Below are 24,724 nucleotides of genomic sequence, written 5' to 3'. Positions count from 1 at the left end.
AGACACACGCAGTACTGCCGGGTGCAGGAGTCGTAAGATGGCCCTCATTGTAATGCACAGGCACATGTTTTGAATTGATACCGTTTCCTCATTGCATTTCAATGAGCCACCGTCCTCCGATTTCTACCTCCGCCAGCCTCCCCTGGTGTCTCGGTCTGGTGGTTTTCACTAGCTGATTAGGCTTTCAGTGATTTTTCTCGCTTGCTGTTGTTAGGCTCACTCATTGGCAGTCACAATGCTAGAAGATGGAAGAATGTTTTTTATTTGTATTATTATTATTATTAACAATAATAATATTATTAGGGTATTCTCACTTCCTTCTCCTACATTGTAAGAATCTTCACAGTAAGAATCCAAAGAGTTTCTATACTTTAAGTATAGTACGGTATATACTTAATATATACGTAGTATATATATACTACTATATACTTGTATAATATAAGTATACTTCTATACTAGAGCACTTTGAGCTGCAACGTTTGCATGAAAAGCGCTATACAAATAAAGTTATTCTTATTATTGTTATTGTTATTGGTGTATTCCAGGGCTAGTCATACATGTTTGGTGTATTCCAGAGCTAGTCATACATGTTTGGTGTATTCCAGAGCTAGTCATACATGTTTGGTGTATTCCAGAGCTAGTCATACATGTTTGGTGTATTCCAGAGCTAGTCATACATGTTTGGTGTATTCCAGAGCTAGTCATACATGTTTGGTGTATTCCAGAGCTAGTCATACATGTTTGGTGTATTCCAGAGCTAGTCATACATGTTTGGTGTATTCCAGAGCTAGTCATACATGTTTGGTGTATTCCAGGGCTAGTCATACATGTTTGGTGTATTCCAGAGCTAGTCATACATGTTTGGTGTATTCCAGAGCTAGTCATACATGTTTGGTGTATTCCAGGGCTAGTCATACATGTTTGGTGTATTCCAGAGCTAGTCATACATGTTTGCAAGTGATCCACATTGGCAGAAGTCAGCCATGATGAGAGAGACTCTATATACAATATGAGACACATCCAGCACTCTTGTGGGACAAATGGAAGTTGATAGACTAAGACAAAAAAATAAAAAGCATGTTTATTGCAATAATCGACACGTTCTGAACCAACAGCATTGATCGGAGTGATTTACATTTCTATGTTCATCAGTGACATTTCTGTGTGTTTTATTAATGTGCTTCATCTCTCTCTCCCTCAACCTCTCTCCCCCGTCTATCCCTCTCTCTCTCCCTTCTATCCCTCTCTCTCCCCCTTCTATCCCTCTCTCTCCCCCTTCTATCCCTCTCTCTCCCCCTTCTCTCCCTATCTCTCCCCCTTCTCTCCCTATCTCTCCCCCTTCTCTCCCTATCTCTCCCCCTTCCATCCCTCTCTCTCCCCCTTCTATCCCTCTCTCTCTCCCTTCTATCCCCCTCTCTCTCCCTTCTATCCCTCTCTCTCTCCCTTATATCCCTCTCTCCCCCTTCTATCCCTCTCTCTCCCCCTTCTATCCCTCTCTCTCCCCCTTCTCTCCCCCTTCTCTCCCTATCTCTCCCCCTTCTCTCCCTATCTCTCTCCCTTCTATCCCTCTCTCTCCCTTCTATCCCTCTCTCTCTCCCTTCTATCCCCCCCCTTCTACTCTCTCTCCCTCCCTTCTACTCTCTCTCCCCCCTCTCCATCCCCCTTCCCCCCTCTCTCCCTCTCCCCCTTCTCCCCCCCCCCTCTCCCCCTTCTCCCCCCTCCCTCCCCCCCAGGAGTACCGCAGGGCAGGGGGTCCTCGTATAAAGCATGTGTGCAGAGCGGCGGCGGTGGTCCTGGGTCAGCCCCGGGCCTTGGTGACGGACGACATCCCCAGACTCAGCGCCCTCCCCCTGCACGAGAGGACCGGCATCTCCCCCTCCACAGCCTCTAAAGGTAACAGCCACCCCCCCTCCCCCTGCACGAGAGGACAGGCATCTCCCCCTCCCCAGCCTCTAAAGGTAACAGCCTCCTCCCACTCCCAGCCTCCCCCCTCCTCCACCTCCCAGCCCCCCCTGCCTCCCCCCTCCCCAGCCTCCTCCCCCCTGCCTCCCCCCTCCCTATGTCCCTGAGGGTTTAGTCACTGCCAGCGGACACCCAGGAACACTGCTGTTCAACAGGGGAGGCTGGTGGAGGTAGAAATCGGAGGCCCCGGGGGCTCATTGTAACGAATGGAATGAGGAATTGTATCACACACACACACACACACACACACGGGTGTTTGACACCTCTTCCTTGTTCCATTCCTCGGCTCGGTTGGCTAACAGCGCTTGGGTTGTGGGTTCGATTCCCTCACTGGGACCGTGTATACTGACACACGTACGCACTCACCGCAATGTAAGTGGCTTCGGACAAAAGCGTCAGCAAAATATGGCATATATATTATTATGTTATGAGCCCCGTACGGCGTCCGCCGATTCCTACCTCCGCCAGCCTCCCCTGGTGTCTGGGAGCGTTAAGCCCAATTTATACTTCTGCGTAAAATCGACGGCGTAGCCTACGCCGTAGCTTGCGTAGGCCCACAGCCTACGCCGTAAGCTACGGCATAGGTTGACGCGCACCTCTCCAAAAATGTAACTACGCGGCAGTGCCTACGCAACCGTAAGCACTGTGATTGGTCCGCTTGGTAGCACATGATTCCGACTCTCTCGTAGGCCAAAATGCGGAAGCCATGACAGAAATGTCATTTACTTTTTCTGTAATTACTTAATAATAAAGATTTGAAAAATTATGATAACCATCGTATTATCTTAGTTTAGTTTAATGTAATTTCAATGCACCATAGAACTTTTATTTACAACAAGCATAAAAAAATAAAATCGCTATTATGCCGCTATGAGTACACCGTTCCAACGGAGCGCCCTATGGAAGCGTCAGGCACAGCCTTCCTATAAGAAGCGCGATTCACTCGTTGCTACTGTAAATGAGGGCAACCTCAGTAACTTACGAGTTTAAATAAAGGTTTGAATGAAAGAATTTACGAGATGTACAATCCTGTTTATTTAGAAATACATGATTAGTTACAGGGAGCCCCATGGCTGTTCGTTGGGTTTAAATGATATTTATGATAGACATATTTAATGTAAAGTTATCTATAAGAACTGTGATTGGTCCGCTTGGTAGCGTCACATTCCGAATCTCTCGTAAATGCGGAAGTCATGACAGAAATGTCATTTACTTTTTCTGTAATTACTTATTAATAAAGATTTGAACAATTATGATAACCATCTTATTATCTTAGTTTACTGTCATTTCAATGCATTATAGACATTTTCTTTACAACAAGCATGACAAAAATAAGTTTAAAGAAGCATAAATTGGGCTTTAGAGCCGTGGACCAGCTCTCCTCCGCCCCCCCCACCCGGCGTGGACCAGCTCTCCTACGCCCCCCCCACCCCAGCTCCCCTCCGCCCCGCCCCGCCGTGGACCAGCTCTCCTCCGCCCCCCCCACCCCAGCTCTCCTCCGTCTCCCCCCCCCCCCACCCCAGCTCTCCTCCGCCCCCCCCGCCCCGGCGTGGACCAGCTCTCCCCCGTCCCCCCCCGCCCCAGCTCTCCTCCGCCCCCCCGCCATCGTTCTGTTATGATCCTCAGGCCGTGGAACCTGCTGATCAAAGCTAATCATCACGCTTTCTTTTTCTCTTTTTTCTCTTCTTTCTCTTCTCATTATACGTTGCTTAAGGGGGAAGTGAAGAATATAACCTTACATCCGCATTCCTTTTCCTTTTCTGTAGTAAGTGGCTTTAACCGGATTTAAAAACCCCCCAAAACAAAACCAAAAAGAAAAGGACTGATTGTTATCTTGCCTTGTGACTGTGAGTGCTTCACTATTTCTTCTAGAAAGGTCTTTCTGGTGGTGATTGCGATGGATGGTTGTTTTCACATACTTTTTTACGCAATCGTACGTATTGTAATTGGCTCTGGATAACAGCGTCTAAATTAAAATATTGGGACCGGTTTCACAGACGAGGCTTAAGCCTAGCCCAGGCTGTACTCCTGGGAGAGAGGGGGGAGGGGTGGGGGAGAGGGACAGAAGGGGGAGAGAGAGGGATAGAAGGGAGAGAGAGAGAGGGGGAGAAGGGGGAGAGAGGTAGAGGAAGAGAGAGATGAAGCACATTCAGCTTGTCGCCATTGGTGTGTGAATGTGAATGTGTGTATGAATGGGTGAATGAGAGGCCGTTGTAAAGCGCTTTGGAATAAGGCTCTATATAAGTGCAGTCCGTTTACCGTTTAATTATTAATTAACCAATTATTGTGGCCTGGGGTGGTCCAGTGGTCTAGCATCGCGGCCTACAGTGCACACCAAGGGTGTAGGTTTGGTCTCAACTTACCTACCTTGTCCCTACCGTCCATATGCAAACCTACGCCCTTGGTGCACACATATGCCCATTAGGGCTGCCACGATTAGTCGACTAGTCGCGACGACGTCGATTACCAAAATCGTCGCCGACATATTTGGTAATCGACGTCGTCGCATGTTTTTTTGGAGCTGAAATAAGCGTTTTTTTTTTTTCCTAGCACCAGGGGAGCCCCCCCCTCCCAAATTTCGTTGTTTGGTACCTGTACTATATCAATGACAATAAAGACCATTCATTTCATTCGATAAGCATTCGTTTTTCTTCCCTGAAGCTGCCACTGGCTAGTGTCTCCCAGTGTCTTTGATGTACATGCGCAGTGTCGGTCATCCGGGGCACACGTGACTTCCCCGGAAAAACAAACAGAGAAATGTCTTCCTGTCCTCGTACCAAAGTGTGGGAGCATTTCAACCACAGCGTTGAAAAAAAGAATGTAAAATGTAAAATTTGCAAAGCTGAACTCGCTTATCATGGCAGCACGTCTATGATGCGCGAGCATCTAAAAAGGAAGCACGTTGTGGCAGATGACGAGGAAGACGATGACTCGTCTCGGTAAGCTAGTTAGCTTGTTATTGGCTAACGATATCGTTACGTTAAAAGCCTTCTTACATTATTTTACGTTGTCATCAAAGCGATACTTATCAAATAGCTAAAAATGTTGTCTTAACGTTACAGTGCTAAGAAGGCGCGTTCTACTATGAGATGAGTGAAGCAAAGCAAAACTGTTGTACTCTGTACAAGTATTTATTTTTGTTTTTGTATTCTTTTGGTTGCCTAGTGCCTAGCCTACCTCATTTTACTCAGCAGTTTGCACCCTCTACTACTCTTTACATTACATTACATGCAAGTGATGCCAGAAATAAATCTGCAAAGTTCATTAAAATATATATTTTTGAGTGAACAATCATTTTAATTGTCTTTATTTTTAGTTAGCACATGCCTACAACAACAACAACTAACAACTTCAAGCAAAATTTAGAAGCTGATTTAGAAGATGATAGCTAAATAAGAGCGATTGAGTAATTGTGCGATAAGCTGTAATTTATGATCCGATTAGTCGACTAATCGTTAAAATAATCGGTGACTAGTCGACTATGAAAATAATCGTTTGTGGCAGCCCTAATGCCCATGTCGGCATGAGATCGAATCCGGCCCCATGCCCTGCTGACATACCCTCTCTCCCTTCTTCTCCTACTTTCCTGTCTATCTTCACTATACCTGTATTAAAAAAATGAAAAATATGAGTTTGACTGCCCCAACTCACAAAAATAACCTAAACATTTTTTTTTTTAAAAGCCAGGTGCACTGTTAGGGTGTCTGCCTCTGAATACGTGAGTGACAGCCTCCCAACCACAGATATGTGTGGGCCCACGAACAGAGGAGGGAAGGACAGAGAGAGAGAGAGAGAGATGGAGAGAGAGAGAGAGAGAGAGATGGAGAGAGATGGAGAGAGATGGAGAGATGGAGAGAGAGGGAGAGAGAGAGAGAGAGAGAGAGAGATGGAGAGAGGGAGGGAGAGAGATGGAGAGAGATGGAGAGACAGAGAGAGAGAGAAATTAACCACATATCGTTGTTCTGTTCTAGGCGGCGGGGGTTCTCCGTCTGAGCGGGACAGCCCCGGCCCGGCGGACCAGAAGGTGATCCGGGTCCGGAGGTCCGGAGGCCCGCCCAAGAAGAAGGGCGGCCTGGGCCCGTTCGGCTACCGGTCCCGCCGCTGCGGCGTCTGCAAGGGCTGCAACCACGAGGACGACTGTGGCGAGTGCATGAACTGTCTGGACAAGCCCAAGTTCGGAGGGCCCAACACCAAGAGACAGTGCTGCGTGTAAGTGACACACACACACACACACACACACACACTCACACACACACACACACACACACACACACACACAAAACACCAAGAGACAGTGCTGCGTGTAAGTGACACACACACACACACACACACACACACACACAAAACACCAAGAGACAGCGCTGCGTGTAAGTGACACACACACACACACACACACACACACACACACACACACAAAACACCAAGAGACAGTGCTGCGTGTAAGTGACACAGACTCACAGACAGACTCACAGACAGGCAGACACAGACAGACACAGACAGACAGACGCACACAGACAGACGCACACACACACGAAACACCAAGCGCCAGTGCTGTGTGTAAGTCACACACACACACACACGCACACACGCACACACACGAAACACCAAGCGCCAGTGCTGCGTGTAAGTCACACACACACACATACACACACACACACACAGACAGACGCACACACACAGACACACAGGGGTAGTGGTGGTCTAGTGGATAGTGAGTTGGACTTGTGATCGGAAGGTTGTGAGTTCAAATCCCGCCTGAAACCACACCACTACTAGTGTGCCCTTGAGTAAGGCACTTAGCCCTCAGTTACTCCAGGGGGAATGTCCCTGTAATTCGTAATTGTAAGTCGCTTTGGATTAAAAGCGTCTGCTAAATGTAAAAAAAATAAAAAAATAAAAACACATACATACGAAACGCCAAGCACCAGTGCTGTGTGTAAGTGACACATACACACACACACACACACACACAAAACGTCGATAAACTGGAAAGATTAGATTAGGTTCCACTTTATTGTCGTTGCACAATACATGAGTCAGATACATGAGTCAGAAGTGGTTACTGACGGGACACCAGAAGTATTGAGTCAATAAACTGTACTGAGATGTGGATACACACACACACACACACACACACACACACACACACACACACAGAAGCAGACACACACACACACACACACACACACACACACACACACACACAGACACATCACACTGTAAAATGAAATCAGAAACAGTCCAGGGCTTGTTTTGTGCAAACAGCAGTCCAGGATGTGTGTGTTTGTTTGAACCGCGAGTTGCTTCCTGTAACGTGATGAGTCACGTGACCTGCAGAGGTGCCCAACACACAGGCCGCAGAAATGCACGTCTGTGTGATGATACAGGCCTCTAATGTCCATGGAAATGTGAACTGATGGTTGTTCTATCCATCTCTCTCTCTCTCTCCATCCATCTCTCCCTCCCTCACCCTTCATCCATCTCTCTCCCTCTCCCTTCATCCATCTCTCTCCCTCTCCCTTCATCCATCTCTCCCTCCATCCATCTCTCTCTCTCTCTACATCCATCTCTCTCATCCATCTCTCTCTCTCATCCATCTCTCTCCATCTGTCTCTCTCCATCCATCTCTCTCTCCATCTCTCTCTCTCCATCCATCTCTCCATCCATCTCTCCCTCCATCTCTCCCTCCATCTCTCCATCTCTCATCCCTCCATCTCTCATCCCTCCATCCCTCCAGGTATAAGCGGTGTGACCAGATAGAGGAGAGGAAGGCGAGGCGGCTGAGCGGGAAGCTCCATAAAGGTACGGCGGCGGCGTGCCCTCTCCACTTCCTGTCTAACTGTGACATCACACTTCCTGTTTAACTGTGACATCATCAGCCAGTCATCAGGGGGGTGATGGTGCCCATTAGACACTAGAAGCTGATCTAGGGCCAGTTTAGCCTCTCTGTCTCTCTCTCTGTCTCTCTCTCTGTCTCTCTCTCTCTTGCTCTCTCTGTCTGTCTCTCTCTCTCTGTCTCTCTCTCTGTCTGTCTCTCTCCGTGTGTGGTTGAGGATAGGTCTTAGGGAGGGTAAGGCGGAGGAGCTCTGATTTTCAGAGTGTGAACAACTGCATCTCTCTTCCTCCTCCCCCCCTCTCTCTCTCCCCCTTTCCCCCCCCTCTCCCTCTCTCTCCCTCACCCCCCCTCTCTCTCTCTCTCTCTCTCCCTCACCCTCCCCCCCTCTCTCTCTCTCTCCCTCCCCCTCCCCCCTCTCTCTCTCTCTCCCCCCTGTATCCCTCTCCCTCACCCTCCCCCTCCCTTCCCTTCCCCCAGGCCCTCCTAAGCGCAGGCGGCCCTCCATCAGCGGGGGTCAGTCCAGCAACGAGGAGGGGGACGGGACGGAGGGGGGGGGTGGCGGCGGTCTCCACGGCGACAGCCAGAGCCCCTCGGTACGCAAGCAGCCCAAGAGATGCGTGAAGCCGCGCTCCTACTTCGACCTGCTGGACTACGACTCGGACCTGGAGGTCAAGGCCTTCTCTAACTCCACCTCCCCGGGACGGAGGCGGAGCCTGGGGCCGCGCTTCAGCCAAGGTAGGGGATGGAGGAACGTGATTGGTTGACAGGCCAGGTAGGGGATGGAGGAACGTGATTGGTTGACAGGCGAAGGTAGAGGATAGAGAAACGTGGTTGATTGACATACCAAAGTAGAGGAATGTGATTGGTTCACAAGCCACGGTAGGGGAGGGAGGAGGAACATGATTGGTTGACAGGCCAAGGTAGAGGAATGTGATTGGTTCAGCCAAGCTAGAGGGGGAGGAACGTGATTGGTTCAGCCAAGCTAGAGGAGGAGGAACGTGATTGGTTGACAGCCAAGGTAGAAGAGAAGGAATGTGATTGGTTGGAGTGTGACAGCCAAGGTAGAGGAACGCGATTGGTTGACGACTGCGATCGGAACACCGATTGTATTGAGAAACGTCCACAGACAACTGAGCCTTAAGGCTATGGTCTGGGGGGTATTCCATCAACGTCACTAAAGGAAAATCTAGGCTTATTTTTATGAGTCTCGTGAGAAAATAAGCCTGAATTGTCCTTGAGCGACATTGATGGAATACCCCCCAGGTGAGTTGGAAAACAAAAGATCTGGGGCAGGATAGGAGGACAATGAACAGCACCTTGGGAGGGAGGGGGGGAGTGAGAGAGGGAGTGGAGTAAAAGAAAACCACGGTGGTCATTGTGGGTAGTAATTTTAGTCTGATTGACCCTTTAAATGATAGTTAACCATAATAGTAACTAAACTAAGGTACTAAACTAGTTATTCAACTAAATGACAGTTAACTATAACAGTGTTGTTGTTTTGTGTTTTTTCTAGACTTTGTGACTCTGGACGGTTTCCTTGGCGACCTGTCTGACGACGGAGTGAGACATCGCAGGGCGGGGCCTCACCGCTTTCCAATTAGACGTAAACCTGAGAAGGTGAATGCTCCAATCAGAATCCACCGTGTTTTACCTGTGTGTTTGCCTGTGTTGTAATAACACAGTGCCCTGCGTAAGCAACGGTGCAGTGAAGCTTGAAGATTTCTTCAAGAGGGAGAGGGGGGGGTGAGGGAGATGGAGAGAGTTAGAGAGGGAATGGGAGGGAGTGTGTGAGGGGGAGGGAGGGAGAGGGAGTGAGAGAGAGAGAAGCTTGAAGATTTCTTATTATTTTTGTGTTGGGCTGGTTTCACAGGCGAGCCTTATTAAGCCTGGGAGAGGGAGAAGGAGAGAGAGAGACAGAGAGAGAGAGAGAGAGAGAGAGAGAGAGAGAGAGAGAGAGAGACAGACACAGACAGACAGACAGAGAGAGAGAGAAGAAGCTTGAAGATTTCTTCGTATTTTTGTGCTCTAAGGGCTGGTTTCACTGGCGAGCCTTATTAAGCCTGGGAGAGAAGGAGAGAGGGAGAGAAGGAGAGAGGGAGGGAGAGAGAGAGAGACACACACAGAGAGAGAGAGACAGACAGACAGACAGAGAGAGAGAGAGAAGAAGCTTGAAGATTTCTTATTATTTTTGTGCTCGAAGGGCTGGTTTCACAGGTGAGCCTTATTAAGCCTGGGAGAGGGAGAAGGAGAGAGAGAGAGAGAGAGAGAGAGAGAGAGAGAGAGGGAGAGAAGGAGAGAGGGAGAGAAGCAGAGAGGGAGAGAAGGAGAGAGGGAGAGAGAGAGAGAGAGACACACACACAGAGAGAGAGAGAGAGAGAGAGAGAGAGAGAGAGAGAGAGAGACAGACAGGCAGACAGAGAGAGAGAGAGAGAGGGAGAGAAAAAGCTTGAAGATTTCTTCTTATTTTTGTGCTCTCAGGGCTGGTTTCACTGGCGAGCCTTATTAAGCCTAGGCCAGGATTAAATGCACTTCCAGTGGGAGAGCAGATCTCCATGGAGGATGCTGTTTAGTCTGGGATTAGTCTTAATCCACGAAACCAGCCCTGAAAGTTTGGAGTAATAAATAAAACGATTTACTACTACGGTTAAAGTAGAAACTCTCGGGGCGCTTAGGTGGCGTAGCGGGTTAAGCGTCGACCATGTAACCGCAGGGTCCCCGGCTCGAATCCGGCTGGGGACATATCCTGCATGTCATCCCTCCTCTCTCTCTCACCCATCCTTCCTGTCTAATTCTCCACTGTATCTATCAATAAAAATGAAAAATATGAGTGGGACACTCAGAAAAAATAACTTTATGAAAAAAAGTAGAAACTCTCAGCTCTATGGTGTGAGGGAATGGAGACCCGTGCTCACGCCCTCCTGTATTTCCCAGAATCCTCTGGAGCAGACTCCGCCCAGCGTGCTGGCGGCCCTGGCCAACGGCTTCGACCAGCGGGACAGAGAGACCTCGGAGCCCTCCCACAAGATCAGAGTGGACTTCAAGGTACGAGAGAGAGACCCTATGTCTCTGAGGGAGGGAGGGAGGGAGGGAGGGAGGGATCAGAGTGGACTTCAAGGTACGAGAGAGAGACCCTATGTCTCTGAGGGAGGGAGGGAGGGAGGGAGGGAGGGAGGGAGGGAGGGAGGGAGGGAGGGAGGGATCAGAGTGGACTTCAAGGTACGAGAGAGAGAGACCCTATCTATCGCTCTATAGTTAGTTATATTGGGGGGGGGCGGCATCTAATGATCGCAAGGTCGGCAGATCGGCGGTCCGAACCCTGGCTGGCCACGTGTCGAGGTGTCCTTGAGCAAGGCACTGAATAGATTCATTCAGAGTCATATAGATGACTTTTTCTTATCATTACTGATGGATAGATGATTCACCAATGTATTTGTTGTAAGTTGTTTTGGATGAAGGCGTCTGCAAAAATTTTTTTAAAAACGAAAAAAGTTAAATCTCTGCTAGGTGTGATAATGACACCTGTGTCAGTTCAGTCCTGCTGTTGCATCGTCTGTCCACTAGAGGGCAGAGTGTCACTGCAGGTCCGCCCCTGCATGAGGTTGTTCTCCAGCCCACATCCCTCTGGTGTCTGAGGGGTTGGCCTCCTGTCTCTGCTAACAATCCCCCTGGTCCTGTGTGTCTGGGAGGGCTATACCCCCCCCTACGTCTATACACACAGATATATCACTGTATATTCATGTGTATACACTTATGTGTGTATATAGATAGAGAGATAGGTAGGTACTTTATTGTTCCCTGAGGGGAAATTCAGGATATATTTATGTCTATATATTTATGTGTATATACCCCTGTCCTGTCTCCCTATAGACTGTACCCCCACTAAGGCCTATCTATATACACAGATATATAACTGTATATGTATGTGTGTAACCCTGTTGTGTCTCCCTATAGGAGGTCTATATCCCCACTAGCGCCTATATAAACAGATGTATAACTGTGTCCCTATAGGAGGTCTATACTATAGGTGGGCATCAATTATCGACGATCGATAATTGATTGATAAGGATTTTGATCGATCACAAAATATTTTGCTCGATAATCATTAATAAATTGAGTGGAAATTAGTTTGTCCACGTTATGTGTGAGAAATGAACTTTGCATTTGCCTTCGCATTGAATTTCGCAACGCAGTACGGCATGATGCAACAAGTTCCCGTACGTTAGCCAGCAGAGCAAGCTCGGACATGGCGAAGCGAAGCTTGGTGTGGGAGCATTTTGATCTAAAAGGCGACGCCGCTCATTGCAAACACTGCGCAGTGACATATAGACAAATATCGCTGATCTTTTTTTTTTCTTTCGAAATGCTTTGTGAAATGGAATGCCTGGAAGGAATACAAGAATAACGTTTTTTCCCCAAGGAAAACATGCTTGTTATTTCTGCCCTAGGCGTTGTTTTAATGAAAAAAAAGCTTATCAGTTAATCGATAATTGATCGTTAATTCTTGTGATTATCGAAAAAGACATTTGGATCGTTTGCCCAGCCCTAGTCTATACCCCCACTAACGCCTATATAAACAGATGTATAACCAGGGGTGCACATAACTGGTGCGCCAGTGCGCATGCGTCGCCAAAATGCATGCTGCGCGGCAGATCAGCCGCATCAAGGCGCTCTTGCGCACCAACAGCTGGAACCGCTGGGAGAGGAATTTACTTCCTCAAAATCCAACTGCTGACTGCTGCATCACTGCAAGCCCCACTAAGTAACTATTTGCCGTCCCCTCAGCCGAAGGCCCGACTAGTAATCCATCACAACAGTCGACCGACGACGACCACGGCGACTCCCCTCACGAAAACATTCGGAAAGTATCGTAACTCGTACTTTCATTCCGCGTATCGCACGGTTATCACGCCGCCACGTGAAAATAGGCTAGGTGCACGATCTCACTACTTCCTGAAAGGCAGCTGGTATGAACATATCCTGTCTCACTCTATTGGTTTAATTGATTAATCAGCTGTGCACTGTGTGTTCCAACGGTTTACCGCACAGCTGATTAATCAATTAAACCAATAGAGTGAGACAGGATATGTTCATACCAGCTGCCTTTCAGGAAGTAGTGAGATCGTGCACCTAGCCTATTCAGTCCCGAACGACTCGTCGCTAAAAGGAAAAACAACTCCAAGGGACACTTTTCTTTTCTCTGAAGCTTTCAAACGTTCAGACGTTTGTTTTACAGCTTCATTATCGCACCTCGACCCCTGACCCAGGGAATATGGTTGGGAATTCTATTAGAAAAAAGAAAAAAAAGACTGCACAATCAAAATAATGAGCTATTTAAAGTGATAGCCTGCCCTACAACATCCTCTACCATGGTTGAAATTGAGGACAGTGATAACAGCAGTCAAGAGAGCAGTGATGATGATTAAGCTTGTAGCATAAATAAATGCTTAGGCTGTAACTTTTTGTTGAAAAGTTTATTTCAGTGTTTACAGAACAGAGCAGTGCTTAAAGAGATGTCCGTTTATTTCAGTGTGTTTAAAGAACAGACATTCAGTTAGTGCTTAAAGAGATGTCAGTTGATTTCATTGTGTTTAAAGGAGTCTGACAGACTTTCATGCTTAAAGAGCAATCATTTGATTTTGCATTTGTTTCTATTGTTTTGCACACAATCATTTGTTCGTTCATCTTTATTTATGAATAAATGTCGTTTTGCTAATATAAGTTATCCATGTATCCCTTTTTTATCCATCCTGTGGGATGGGTCGTGACTCGCGAGCTCGGGGAGCACCAGGCAGCATCCCTAGGTGCTCCTCTCAGCACTGGCCCAAAAAAGTTATGTGCACCCCTGTGTATAACTATCTCCCTATAGGAGGTCTATACCCCCACTAAGGCCTATATAAACAGATGTATAACTGTGTGTAACCCTGTCCTCTCCTAGGAGGACTGCACCCCCCAGAACGTGTGGCTGATGGGGGGTCTCAGCATCCTGACCTCCGTGCCCCTCATGCCCCCCTGCGTCTGTCTGCTGTGTGCCAGCAAAGGACAGCAAGAGGTAACACACACACACACACACACACATGCAGGGACGCGCACACACACAGGGACACACAGGTGCTCAGAACCTTTCATCTGGATCAGAATGATCCCGATTCTTTTTTCCTCTGATCCAGGATCAGATGGAGCTGGCTGATTCCCCTCCTATACGACTCAATCAGGCAGATAGATCTGATCCTGGGTAGAGCGAAAGAGAATCAGAGTTCGTTCTGATCCAGATTAAACTTCTGGATCCAGATCAGGGTTCCCATGCTGGTCTTAAAAAGCCTTAAAGTCTAAAATCCAGCAACCCAATCCACAAGGCCTAAAAAGGTCTCCAATTTCTGTTATTCAGGCTAAAAATTTAAAATTAGGTGCTAGGTCTGCAAGGAAATCAGTCCGACCACGTCTATTTACGCAGAAATTAATCAAGCTGGAGCCAAAAAAAAGCCAATTCGCTTCCTTTTTGTCTGTATGGCAGTGAAATCCCTAATTTCATCACCTTGAGGATGACAAAAAGCTACCATATGGTGCCCCGAATAGGTCTAAAACTATATCCAAAGAGGTCTAAAAAGGTCTTAAATGTGACTTTTTGAAACTTGTGGGAACCCTGCAGATTAAACTTTTTGAGTGCTGCTCTGATGCAGCACTCATCGTGTGCTCTGATGGATGGACTAGGGGGAAGCGACGTTACCATGGTTTCAGATCCACCTCTGTTGGATTAGATTAGATTAGATTAGATTCTTCTTGATTGTCGTGTACAGAGTACACAGTACTGAGACAGGGAAATGTAGTTTTGGCATCTGAACCAGACAGGGTGAGAGTCCATGTGAGGTGAGATGAGAGGGGGGGGGGGGGGGGGTGACAGGTGTGTCAGGTGACTCCTCAGCTGTTCAGCGTTGTGTGTGGTGAGAGAGTGTGTGTGTGGTGAGAGTGATGAAAGGCAGCTCAAATGCAACCACATGTTTGTAGACAGACCTGTTTGATAGCATTTCTGTGATCAAATTTCCTTACATATCTGACTCTTTGTGTGTGTGTGTGTGTGTGTGTGTGTGTGTGTGTGTGTGTGTGTCTCTGTGTGTGTGTCCCTCTGTGTGTGTGTCCCTCTGTGTGTGTGTGTGTGTGTGTGTGTGTCCCTCTGTGTGTGTGTGTGTCCCCCTCTGTGTGTGTGTGTCCCTCTGTGTGTGTGTCCCTCTGTGTGTGTGTCCGTGTGTGTGTCCGTGTGTGTGTGTGTGTGTTCGTTCTAGATGCTGTACTGCCAGGTCTGCTGCGAGCCGTTCCACCGGTTCTGTCTGGACCCGGCAGAGCGCCCCCCGGAGGACAACAAGGAGAACTGGTGCTGCCGGCGCTGCAAGTTCTGCCACGTATGCGGCCGGAAGAACAAACACTCCAAGGTACCAGCAGCGAGGGAGGGAGGGAGGGTGGATACACAGACAGACAGACAGATAGATAGATAAGACTTAAAGCCGGACCACGGTCAGTCTGTGGTCTGCGTGTCCACTCAGCACTGACACTGATGCGGCTCCTCCTTCAGACCTGGCAGTACAGCATCCACACACACACACACACACACACACACACACACACACACACACACACACACACACACACACACAGAGACACTCAGCGCTGACACTGATGCGGCCTCCTCCTGCCCCGTCAACACTGTCACCACGCTACGCTCTGTCAGCGGAGTGTGCCTTCCCAGCATGCAATAGTTTTGCAGGCGTCGCTGTGCAGAGCTTGATTTGGCCTCTGGACGACTCTGTCTGGACGCTCTGCAATGGCTTTATACCCTCCACACAGAGCCTTTTAACGGACGGACGGACTGACTGACTGACTGACTGACTGACTTACTGATGGACTGACTGACTGACTGATGGACAGACAGACAGACAGATGCTGTGATAGATAAATAATGCTCATATTATATCTCTGGTCTCCCCCAAGTTGGAGTGTGCCCGCTGTTACAACTGTTACGATGCTGTTACAACTGTTATGATGCTGTTACAACTGTTATAGTGTTGTGATGTTATAGTCTTGTATCTCTGGTTCTCCTCAGCCCATGCTGGAATGTGACCGGTGTCAGAACTGCTACCATCCTTCCTGCCTGGGACCCAACTACCCCAAACCCAACAAGAGGAGGAGGGCCTGGGTGGGTTCTCTCTCTTCTCCATGGACACACACTACCTTCTAGCTCTTCTAGACACACACTACCTTCTCTCTCTTCTCCATGGACACACACTACCTTCTAGCTCTTCTAGACACACACTACCTTCTCTCTCTTCTCCATGGACACACACTACCTTCTAGCTCTTCTAGACACACACTACCTTCTAGCTCTTCTAAACACACACTACCTTCTAGCTCTTCTAGACACACACTACCTTCTAGCTCTTCTAAACACACACTACCTTCTAGCTCTTCTAGATAGACACACACTACCTTCTAGCTCTTCTAGACACACACTACCTTCTAGACATCCAATACCTCCTCTCCCTTCTAGATAGACATCCACTACCTTCTATCTCTTCTAGACATCCAATACCTTCTATCTCTTCTAGACATCCACTACCTTCTATTTCTTCTAGAAATCCAATTCCTTCTATCTCTTGTAGATAGACACACACTACCTTCTAGACACACAATACCTTTTCTCTCTTCTACATGGGCACACAATACCTTCTATCTCTTCTAGATACACACATAATACCTTCTCTCTCTTCTAGTGTGTGTCTGTGTGTAGGTGTGTATGACTCACCTGGCTGCACCTGTGTGTCCCTCTGTGTGCAGGTGTGTATGACTCACCTTGCTCCCTATGTCCCTCTGTGTTGCAGGTGTGTATGACGTGTATCAGGTGTAAGAGCTGTGGGGTGACCCCGGGGAAGAGCTGGGACACGGAGTGGAACCACGACAAGGGGCTGTGTCCCGACTGCACCAGGCTGCACGACCAGGGTGAGACTGGGGGGACACACCCACCATGGGGGGGGGGGGAACAGGGAGGGAGGGGTGGGTGGAGGGAGGGAGAGGTGGGTGGAGGGAGGGAGGAAGAGAAGGAGGAAGAACAACAAAGTATGAACACACGCTATGTAACATACTACATGCTTACTGGAGAGGGAGGGAAGGAGGAAAGGAAGGAGGGAAGGAAGGAGAGGTGGATGGATACACAGACAGATAGATAAGTCTTAAAGACACTACAGGCTTAAAGGGGGGGGGGGTGGCTGGTGGAGGCAGCCTCCGATTTCAACCTCCCCCCGCCAGCCTCTCCCGATATCCTGTGCATGTGATCAATAAACTCACTTGACTGCAATAATACTGATGATTATGTACCATTTCTAACCCCTGTCTGTCTCTCCCCTGTCTGTCTCTCCCCTGTCTGTCTCTCTCCTGTCTGTCTCTCCCCTGTCTGTCTCTCTCCTGTCTGTCTCTCGCCTCCTTCCCCTGTCTGTCTCTCCCTTGTCTGTCTCTCTCGTGTCTGTCTCTCTCCTGTCTGTCTCTCTCCTGTCTGTCTCTCTCCTGTCCGTCTCTCTCCTTCTTCCCCTGTCTGTCTCTCCCCTGTCTGTCTCTCCCCTGTGTGTCTCTCTCCTATCCTTCCCCTGTCTGTCTCTCTCCTGTCTTCCATTGTCCAGGCAACTACTGTCCCATCTGCTCCAGGTGCTACGAGGACAGCGACTACGACAGCCAGATGATGCAGTGTGGCACCTGCAACCACTGGGTCCACGCCAAGTGTGAAGACCTGACAGGTGACTACTCTCTCTCTCCCTCTCTCTCTCTCTCTCTCTCTCTCTCTCTCTCTCTCTGTCTCTCTCTCTCTCTCTGTCTCTGTCTCCGTGTCTCTCTCTCTCTGTTTCTGTTTCTGGGTGTTTGGTGTTTTTTCCGGGTTAGGGGGTTAGGGGTTAGGGGGTTAGGCGTGCATCACACATGCTCCCATGACCGCTCATGGTCTGGCACAGAAACAAAGCAGTAAGTGTTTAAATGACTCAGCGAACAGCCCAGGACTTACTCATAATAGAGTTACTCATGAACAGCCACATTGTGATGGCAGCTTCACCAATATCACGTTTGGTACCGTCTGCTAGGCCCCCCAAAAAGCCTCAGACTTTCCTGTTGTCGTCTGAGAACGATCAGGTTGTGGAAACACAACACCACCAGGGCAGGATAGATGATTCACTCAGACAAATGTATTTGTTGTAAGTCGCTTTGGATAAAGGCGTCAATGTGGTTTATCTGGCATACTTCAGAAGACGGTCACGTGTTGTAGACAAGTCAGATGTCGCAACTTCGAGTTTCAAGGTCGGAGCAACTCGGAATCGCGGGCGGCTGTTTGCTACGACTTGACGTCTGTTTCGCGTTTAAACAGTACAGACGTGCCCTTGGTGTTCTAGAAGTTATGTGGTAGGAATGATGTTCTAGAAGTTCTGTGGTAGGAATGATGTTCTAGAAGTCCCGTGGTAGGAATGATGTTCTAGAAGTCCCGTGGTAGGAATGATGTTCTAGAAGTCCCGTGGTAGGAATGATGTTCTAGAAGTCCCGTGGCAGGAACGGTGTTCTATGGTGTTCTACACCATGATAACCTGTGGACGGCTTCTTCCAACAAACACACCAGCACACACACACACCAACACACCAACACACACACACACCAATATTCTAATACTCTTCCCTCTCCTCTATCTCCCCTCCCTCCCTACCCCTCCCTCTCTCCCCTCTCCTCCCCTCCCCTCCCCCCTCCCCTCCCCTCCCCCAGACGACCTGTATGAGATCCTGTCCAGCCTGCCAGAGAGCGTGGTGTACTCCTGTCGGCCCTGCAGCCTCTCCCAGCCCAGCGCCTGGCGGGAGCTGCTGGACATCGAGCTGCGGGCCGGGGTGGAGAAGGTGCTGGCCTGCCTGCTCACCTCCACCCTCACTCAGCACCTGGTCACCTGCGCCCAGGTAGGACACGCACCTGGACACACACACACCTGTACATACACACCTGGACGTACACACCTGGACGTACACACCTGGACACACACACCTGGACACACACACCTGGACACACACACCTGGACGTACACACCTGGACGTACACACCTGGACGTACACACCTGGACGTACACACCTGGACGTACACACCTGGACACACACACCTGGACACACACACCTGTACACACACACACCTGCACACCTGTAGACACACATCTCTACATACACCTGTATACACACACACACACACACACACACACACACCTGTACCCAGGTAGAACACACATACAGACAGACGGACCCTGACCCAGACGTCTCCCTCCCCTCCCTCCCCCCCCCTGTCTCCTCCCTCCCCCCCCTCCCTCCCCTGCAGTGTGCCGGCCAGACAGATGCTGACCCAGACGACGTCCTGGAGGGCCAGCCAGCCTGCGACCTCCGTGCCGTGGGCAAGAAGTTTGACCAGGGCCTCTACACCACTCTGGTAACACACACACACACACACCCCCCCCCCTCCCCCCCCCACCACCACCACCACCACACAGTCTCTCAAGTGTCGATATGGTACTGGTGTGGTGGTAATGGGTTTCAGAAGACCAGCCCCGTCTAAATCGAGTCTCAATATGGGTTTTAGAAGACTAGGTTGTGGTGGTCTTGTACAGTAACAGTTACTCCAGGGGGAATGTCCCTGTGAAGTTGCTTTGGATTAAAATGGCTAATTCTAATTCTAAATGTAATATGTTGTGGTGGTGGGTGTGGTTGGTGTTGGTGGTTGTGGTTGTGGTTAGGGCTGGGCAAACGATCAAAATTTCTTTTTCGATTATCGCAAGAATTAACGATCAATTATCGATTAATTGATAAGCTTTTTTTTCATTAAAAAATAAATACAAATAATAACAAGCATGTTTTCCTTGGGGAAAACACTTTATTTGTGTTGCTATTGCACACATTCATTCATTCACATTCAAACTAGACACTACAGTCAGATACAGGGTTTGACGCTTACCTTTTCCCCAGGTAGCACTGTGCTACCATGTCAAAAAAGTTAGTAGCACACCAAGAATTTCAGTAGCACAATGAAAATTGCGCAATTTTCGTATGACGACAACAAATTATCATAATCATAACATATCATAATTATCATAACCGGCTCTTGGCCGTAATAAAAATGGAGACTCACACAATGTAAAGGGGAAGTAAGAATATTCATTTATTAATAAATGATTCATGAATAAATAAATAATTAAGCCCAGGCTTTCATATAAAATTCATAAATTCTGAGCAATTAAATGCAAAGAATGTCTGTGGTCCAGCAGTCTTGATAATCTGGTCGCCTGACCCGCTTAGAGCTATCAAGCCATCTTTCAACCGCTGGACTTGGATCAAACTGCTCAAGCGGAGGCCCCTCCAAACTGATTCGCATTAGGTCTCAGGGCTTGACATTAAGCTTTTTCAGGTACTTGTCCTTCGGACAAGTGCACTTATCTTTTACTTGTCCTAGAGCTCAAGTTACTTGTCCAAATCCAAAGATTTAGAAAAAGCAATAATATGAATAATAATATATTATACTCTCACCGGCCACTTCATTAGGTACACCTTTTCAACTGCTTGTTAACGCAAATACCTAATCACAGGGCTCGACAGTGCGACCATTTCACTCGTAATTGCGACTAAAAATACATCTGTGCGACTAGAGAAATAAATTCACGAGCACATTGTGCGAGTACATATATTATTATTATTATTATATATATTTTTTTTTTAATTCTAAAAATAAATCTGCGCGAACCGTGTGGCCACATTTTAAGCCGTCAGCCAGCCCGCTACGACCACGGGAAGTCATGTTAAAAGTTAAGTTACTTCTGTTAAACTGGCGCTAAGCTAACATCGCTAATCGCTAACTCCCTCCTGGGCCTTAAAGAGACAAGCGCCCTTTTCTCATCTCAAGCTTCATTAGCTTCATTAGCTCACCACATCTACAGATTTGGTCCCACACACTCCAGATTTAAACCCAAGGTTACAACCAGGGTTAACTACCCAGGGTAGAAAGTAGAAAGCTCTCAGACCTTCAGAACCCATTGAAAGTAGTAGAGGTACTCCAGAAGTCCAAATGCATCTCTAACCCTAGGAAACCCTAGGAAGCAAGTTGCCTAATGGCATGAAAATGCAACATGTTGTACTTGAGTGTGGCAGAGAGGTGGGACCCCCGGGGATGGTGGTGTGCTAACAGCTAGCCGCCGCAGAGGCACCGTGCTGGGCTGGCCACCTCCACATGTCACCACCCCGGGCAGCATGGGGCTGGGGACTGGTCATCTGGATGTGGGGTAGTTTAATACCCCTAGATGTGGAGTTGTCTGGCCACCGTGTGTGACTGATGTAGCCTGACCCAGCAGCAGGGAGGTGGGCAGCATGGAGACAGACCTCTGCATGGCCTGGCTGGGCTGCTAGCTGACAGACCTAGCCCTAAAGCCTGGCTGGGCTGCTAGCTGCTAGCTGACAGGCATGACATGGATGAATGAATGAACATGCTGCTAACCAGGAGAACTTGACACAGCTAGTTACCATAATACAATGCCATCAACTCTGCGTCTAGTAGGGCTGTAGGCATGGGCCAATGTGTGATTTTGGTGCAAAAATGGCAAAATCACTAATAAAAATGTGTTATAATAAACATTTTCACTGTGCTCCTAAATTTCTTTGTGTGCCCCTAAAATTTTTCGTTTAGGAGCACATGTGCTCCTAGTGAAAAAGGTTAGCGTAGAGCCCTGAATCAGCCAATCATGTGGCAGCAACTCAATGCATTCAGGCATGTAGACATGGTCAAGACGATCTGCTGAAGTTCAAACCAGCATCAGAATGGGAAATAAAGGTGATTTAAGTGACTTTGATCCTGGCATGGTTGTTGGTGCCAGACGGGCTGTTGCGTGATATTATAGTGTCAATATGGACCAAAATCTCGGAGGAATGTTTCCAGCACCTTGTTGAATCTATGCCACGAAGAATTAAGGCAGTTCTGAAGGCAAAAGAGGGGGTCCAACCCCAAGGTGTGCCTAATGAAGTGGCCAGTGAGTGTATGTGTATGCAAATAACACATTTGACTACTATTGATTTGATAATGATGTATCCTTAATTTTCAAATGTATTCATACATTCACCCATAAACAATATTTTGTAATTATTTTAAAACGTAGGGGTAATCAGTGATTACCCTAACCCTTTTAGATTAAGATTGGCCACAAAAGGGATGAATATCTAGGAATATTTACAAAAAATGTTTGTAACTACAGTCCCTCCCCAATGGAAGCAATCTTATTTGCTAGCCTTTGGATAGTATCTTATATTCAAATTGAGAAATCTATCATTAGTGTCATTCTGAAGTTCGTATTGCGATGTGCTGGTCTTAAAACTTCAAACCTAAAATATACGATCGCATCGAACTACATGAAAATAAGCGGCATTGAGAAGAAGCGAATATGCGCATGTTCACGTGAATGGCACTAGTGACAGGAGACCTACAACACTATGGCTGCGTTCGTAAACTCGCTCTGGAATAATGATCAGCACTCATGGAATGCCTTTTGTCCAATCAAATTACGTGGTCTCTTTATGACGTTGAACGCAGTGTGCGCTCTGGCGCTCTGAGCGAATTTACGAACTATGACGATAACGAAATACGAGAGACTGAAACAGCGAGAATGAGGCACGGCATCGCTTTGCTTGCTACTTTTTTTTTACTATTCAGATCGGAAGGAGGAATTAATGTTTGCAGATATTAATACATATTGATTTGTTTTTTTGTTTTGACTTGTCCATCGGACAACTGCAGGAGGAAGTCCACTTGTCCAAACATAAAATGTACTTGTCCCGGACAAGCGGACAAGCCTTAATGTCGAGCCCTGGGTCTTCTGTGGTAGAAACGGCCAGCCTACTTCTGGTTGCACTTTTAATGCGGTTCTGGGGTGAAAACCCCCTCTCACATTGGGCAGCCGAGATTGGGAGCACCAACATAATTTGGACCAGTTCCAGTATGTTCTAAGGGGAGAACAATTTTCGTTTTAAATTAATTTTTAACCCTCACCTCTCACTATTCAAAAACAACATACATACAATAAACATGAATGTGTTTAAGTGTAGGGCTATCTGGATCTACTTTGCCTTACTTGGTAGTCTTTCTTATAGGGGTCCTTTGTGAGGAGAACCTCCCACAGCTCGGCATAGCTTTTGTCGCTGAAGTTCTCGCTTACGAGTACTTTCAGCCCTTCCCATTCCTGTTGCAGGGCAGGAATATCACACCCCACTCTGAAGGATAGAAGAGAGCAATTGGGTTAGCACATATGCAACTAGTGTCTCACGTCTGTCAATGCAATGTCTTAAAATGCATTCTTACCCTGTCAGAGGCTCATGGAAATGCCTTGCCAGATCTGCAACACTCTCATTTCCATAAGTGAGTAGGCTGGCTTGGTCTTTTGGCCAGGCATCAGGGTTGAAGACTTTGAAAGAGTCCAGCGTAGACTTGACGCCCTCATCTGACACCAAACTACCAAACCTAAAAAAGAAGATTTATTGCGATGTCAACACAATCGATTTGTGATTTACCTTGGTGTGATGCTTTTAAAAACAAAAGAGAGCACAGAGCTCCTTTAGTGTTTGTTGCCCATACCTCGCTTTGATAGCATCCATGCTGATGTCAATGGCAGCATCCACATGTCGCTTCAGCTGTGGATGTGTGAGGCCGTTCATGTTCCCCTTCAGGGTCATTCCCTTCAAAAGACACACACACACACACACACACACACAAAATCTTGATTGTGACCATAGCAGTATTACACAATCATGGTTGTGACCATAGCAGTATTTCATCCTCAAACTCTCTCAACCCTGAGATATGATCAATATCAAAGATCCTCAAGATGATCAATGTTAAACCCTGACATCACAAACACTGACTTATCCTAAACTAACCTGGAATCTCATCTCATTTCCCTGCTGCTGTGCGAATGTGGCCAGGATTCTCTCAAACAAGCCACCTTCCTTTGGCTGTGTCTTGAGTGCCTGAAGCTTGGTTAACGTTTTTCTTATTTCTGAAGTGGCTGTGGGGAGGATTAAACTGTTCCTCTGCAGTGTGAGGCTGAGGCTGGCTAGCAGGCCAAACAGGTCACAGAGAAAGTGGCAGAATACACAGAAAAGTGTAGTCTCCATTTCCTTCTTTATCTGTTGAGTAGTTGAGTAAATGGATACGATAAAAAAGGGTTAGCTGTTGAAAATAAACTTAACCATCTAACAACTTGATGACAGTAGTGTTTGCGTTTTTAACCTATTCTTTAAAGCCTAACTTTAGTTTATTTATTCATAGTGGTCAACACAAGAAAACTGACCTTTTTGGCCCGTCCTTGCACTTCCACCGAAGTGGACTGTGAGGCTGCCAGATGCTCCATATGTTGGAGAACCACAGAGTATTGATCAGGATCACTGGCACGGTCCTTCCCCTCTCCATACTGCAGGAATACCTTCAGCGCCCGGTGAATGTGGGGGATCCACCGAGTTCCCTTAATAATAATAATTATTATTAAGTGTTTTACAGGGTAAAACATCTGAATCATGTCCATAACAAAACAACATTCCAGATAAGTATTAAATACAACACCTTGACACTGCTGGGATTGTGGACATCCACTCCAAGCTCCTGTCCAAGAGCACAGAGCTCTCGTTTAGATTTTCCACTGTAGTGGTAGGTCTTCCAGATGAGGTGCAGGAGATCATAGACTATCGACACCTTTGGCTCTGTCTTCTGTAGAGTGAGTATGTCAAGCTCCAATCTGTGTAAGAAGCAGACATATTCTTCCAACACAAGAGACTCAAACAAATGTGTTGCCACTTAATTAAAAATGTTTTCAAGGTTAAGAGTATGGAGATTGTAATGCAACTATGAATGGT

At 47.5% G+C, this 24,724-nt stretch overlaps 1 protein-coding gene across 1 annotated transcript in view; it reads left to right on the top strand.

Annotated features, from left to right (window-relative positions):
- kmt2bb (lysine (K)-specific methyltransferase 2Bb) overlaps positions 1-24,724 on the top strand; it is a gene marked incomplete at both ends in the record, with an annotated part of 57,385 nt that overhangs the window by 13,953 nt on the left and 18,708 nt on the right. Inside the window, 13 exon segments of the mRNA XM_080541140.1 lie at positions 1,734-1,893; positions 5,934-6,171; positions 7,700-7,764; positions 8,276-8,533; positions 9,312-9,415; positions 10,730-10,840; positions 13,734-13,847; positions 15,076-15,222; positions 15,891-15,983; positions 16,666-16,783; positions 17,458-17,571; positions 18,576-18,760; positions 19,167-19,274. Of these exon segments, the coding sequence (XP_080397266.1) occupies positions 1,734-1,893; positions 5,934-6,171; positions 7,700-7,764; positions 8,276-8,533; positions 9,312-9,415; positions 10,730-10,840; positions 13,734-13,847; positions 15,076-15,222; positions 15,891-15,983; positions 16,666-16,783; positions 17,458-17,571; positions 18,576-18,760; positions 19,167-19,274 (1,815 nt within the window).

This window comes from Nansenia antarctica (genome assembly GCF_963989245.1).
Source record: "Nansenia antarctica genome assembly, chromosome: 10".
NCBI lineage: Eukaryota > Metazoa > Chordata > Actinopteri > Argentiniformes > Microstomatidae > Nansenia > Nansenia antarctica.
This window is presented reverse-complemented; position numbering and strand designations above follow the sequence as displayed.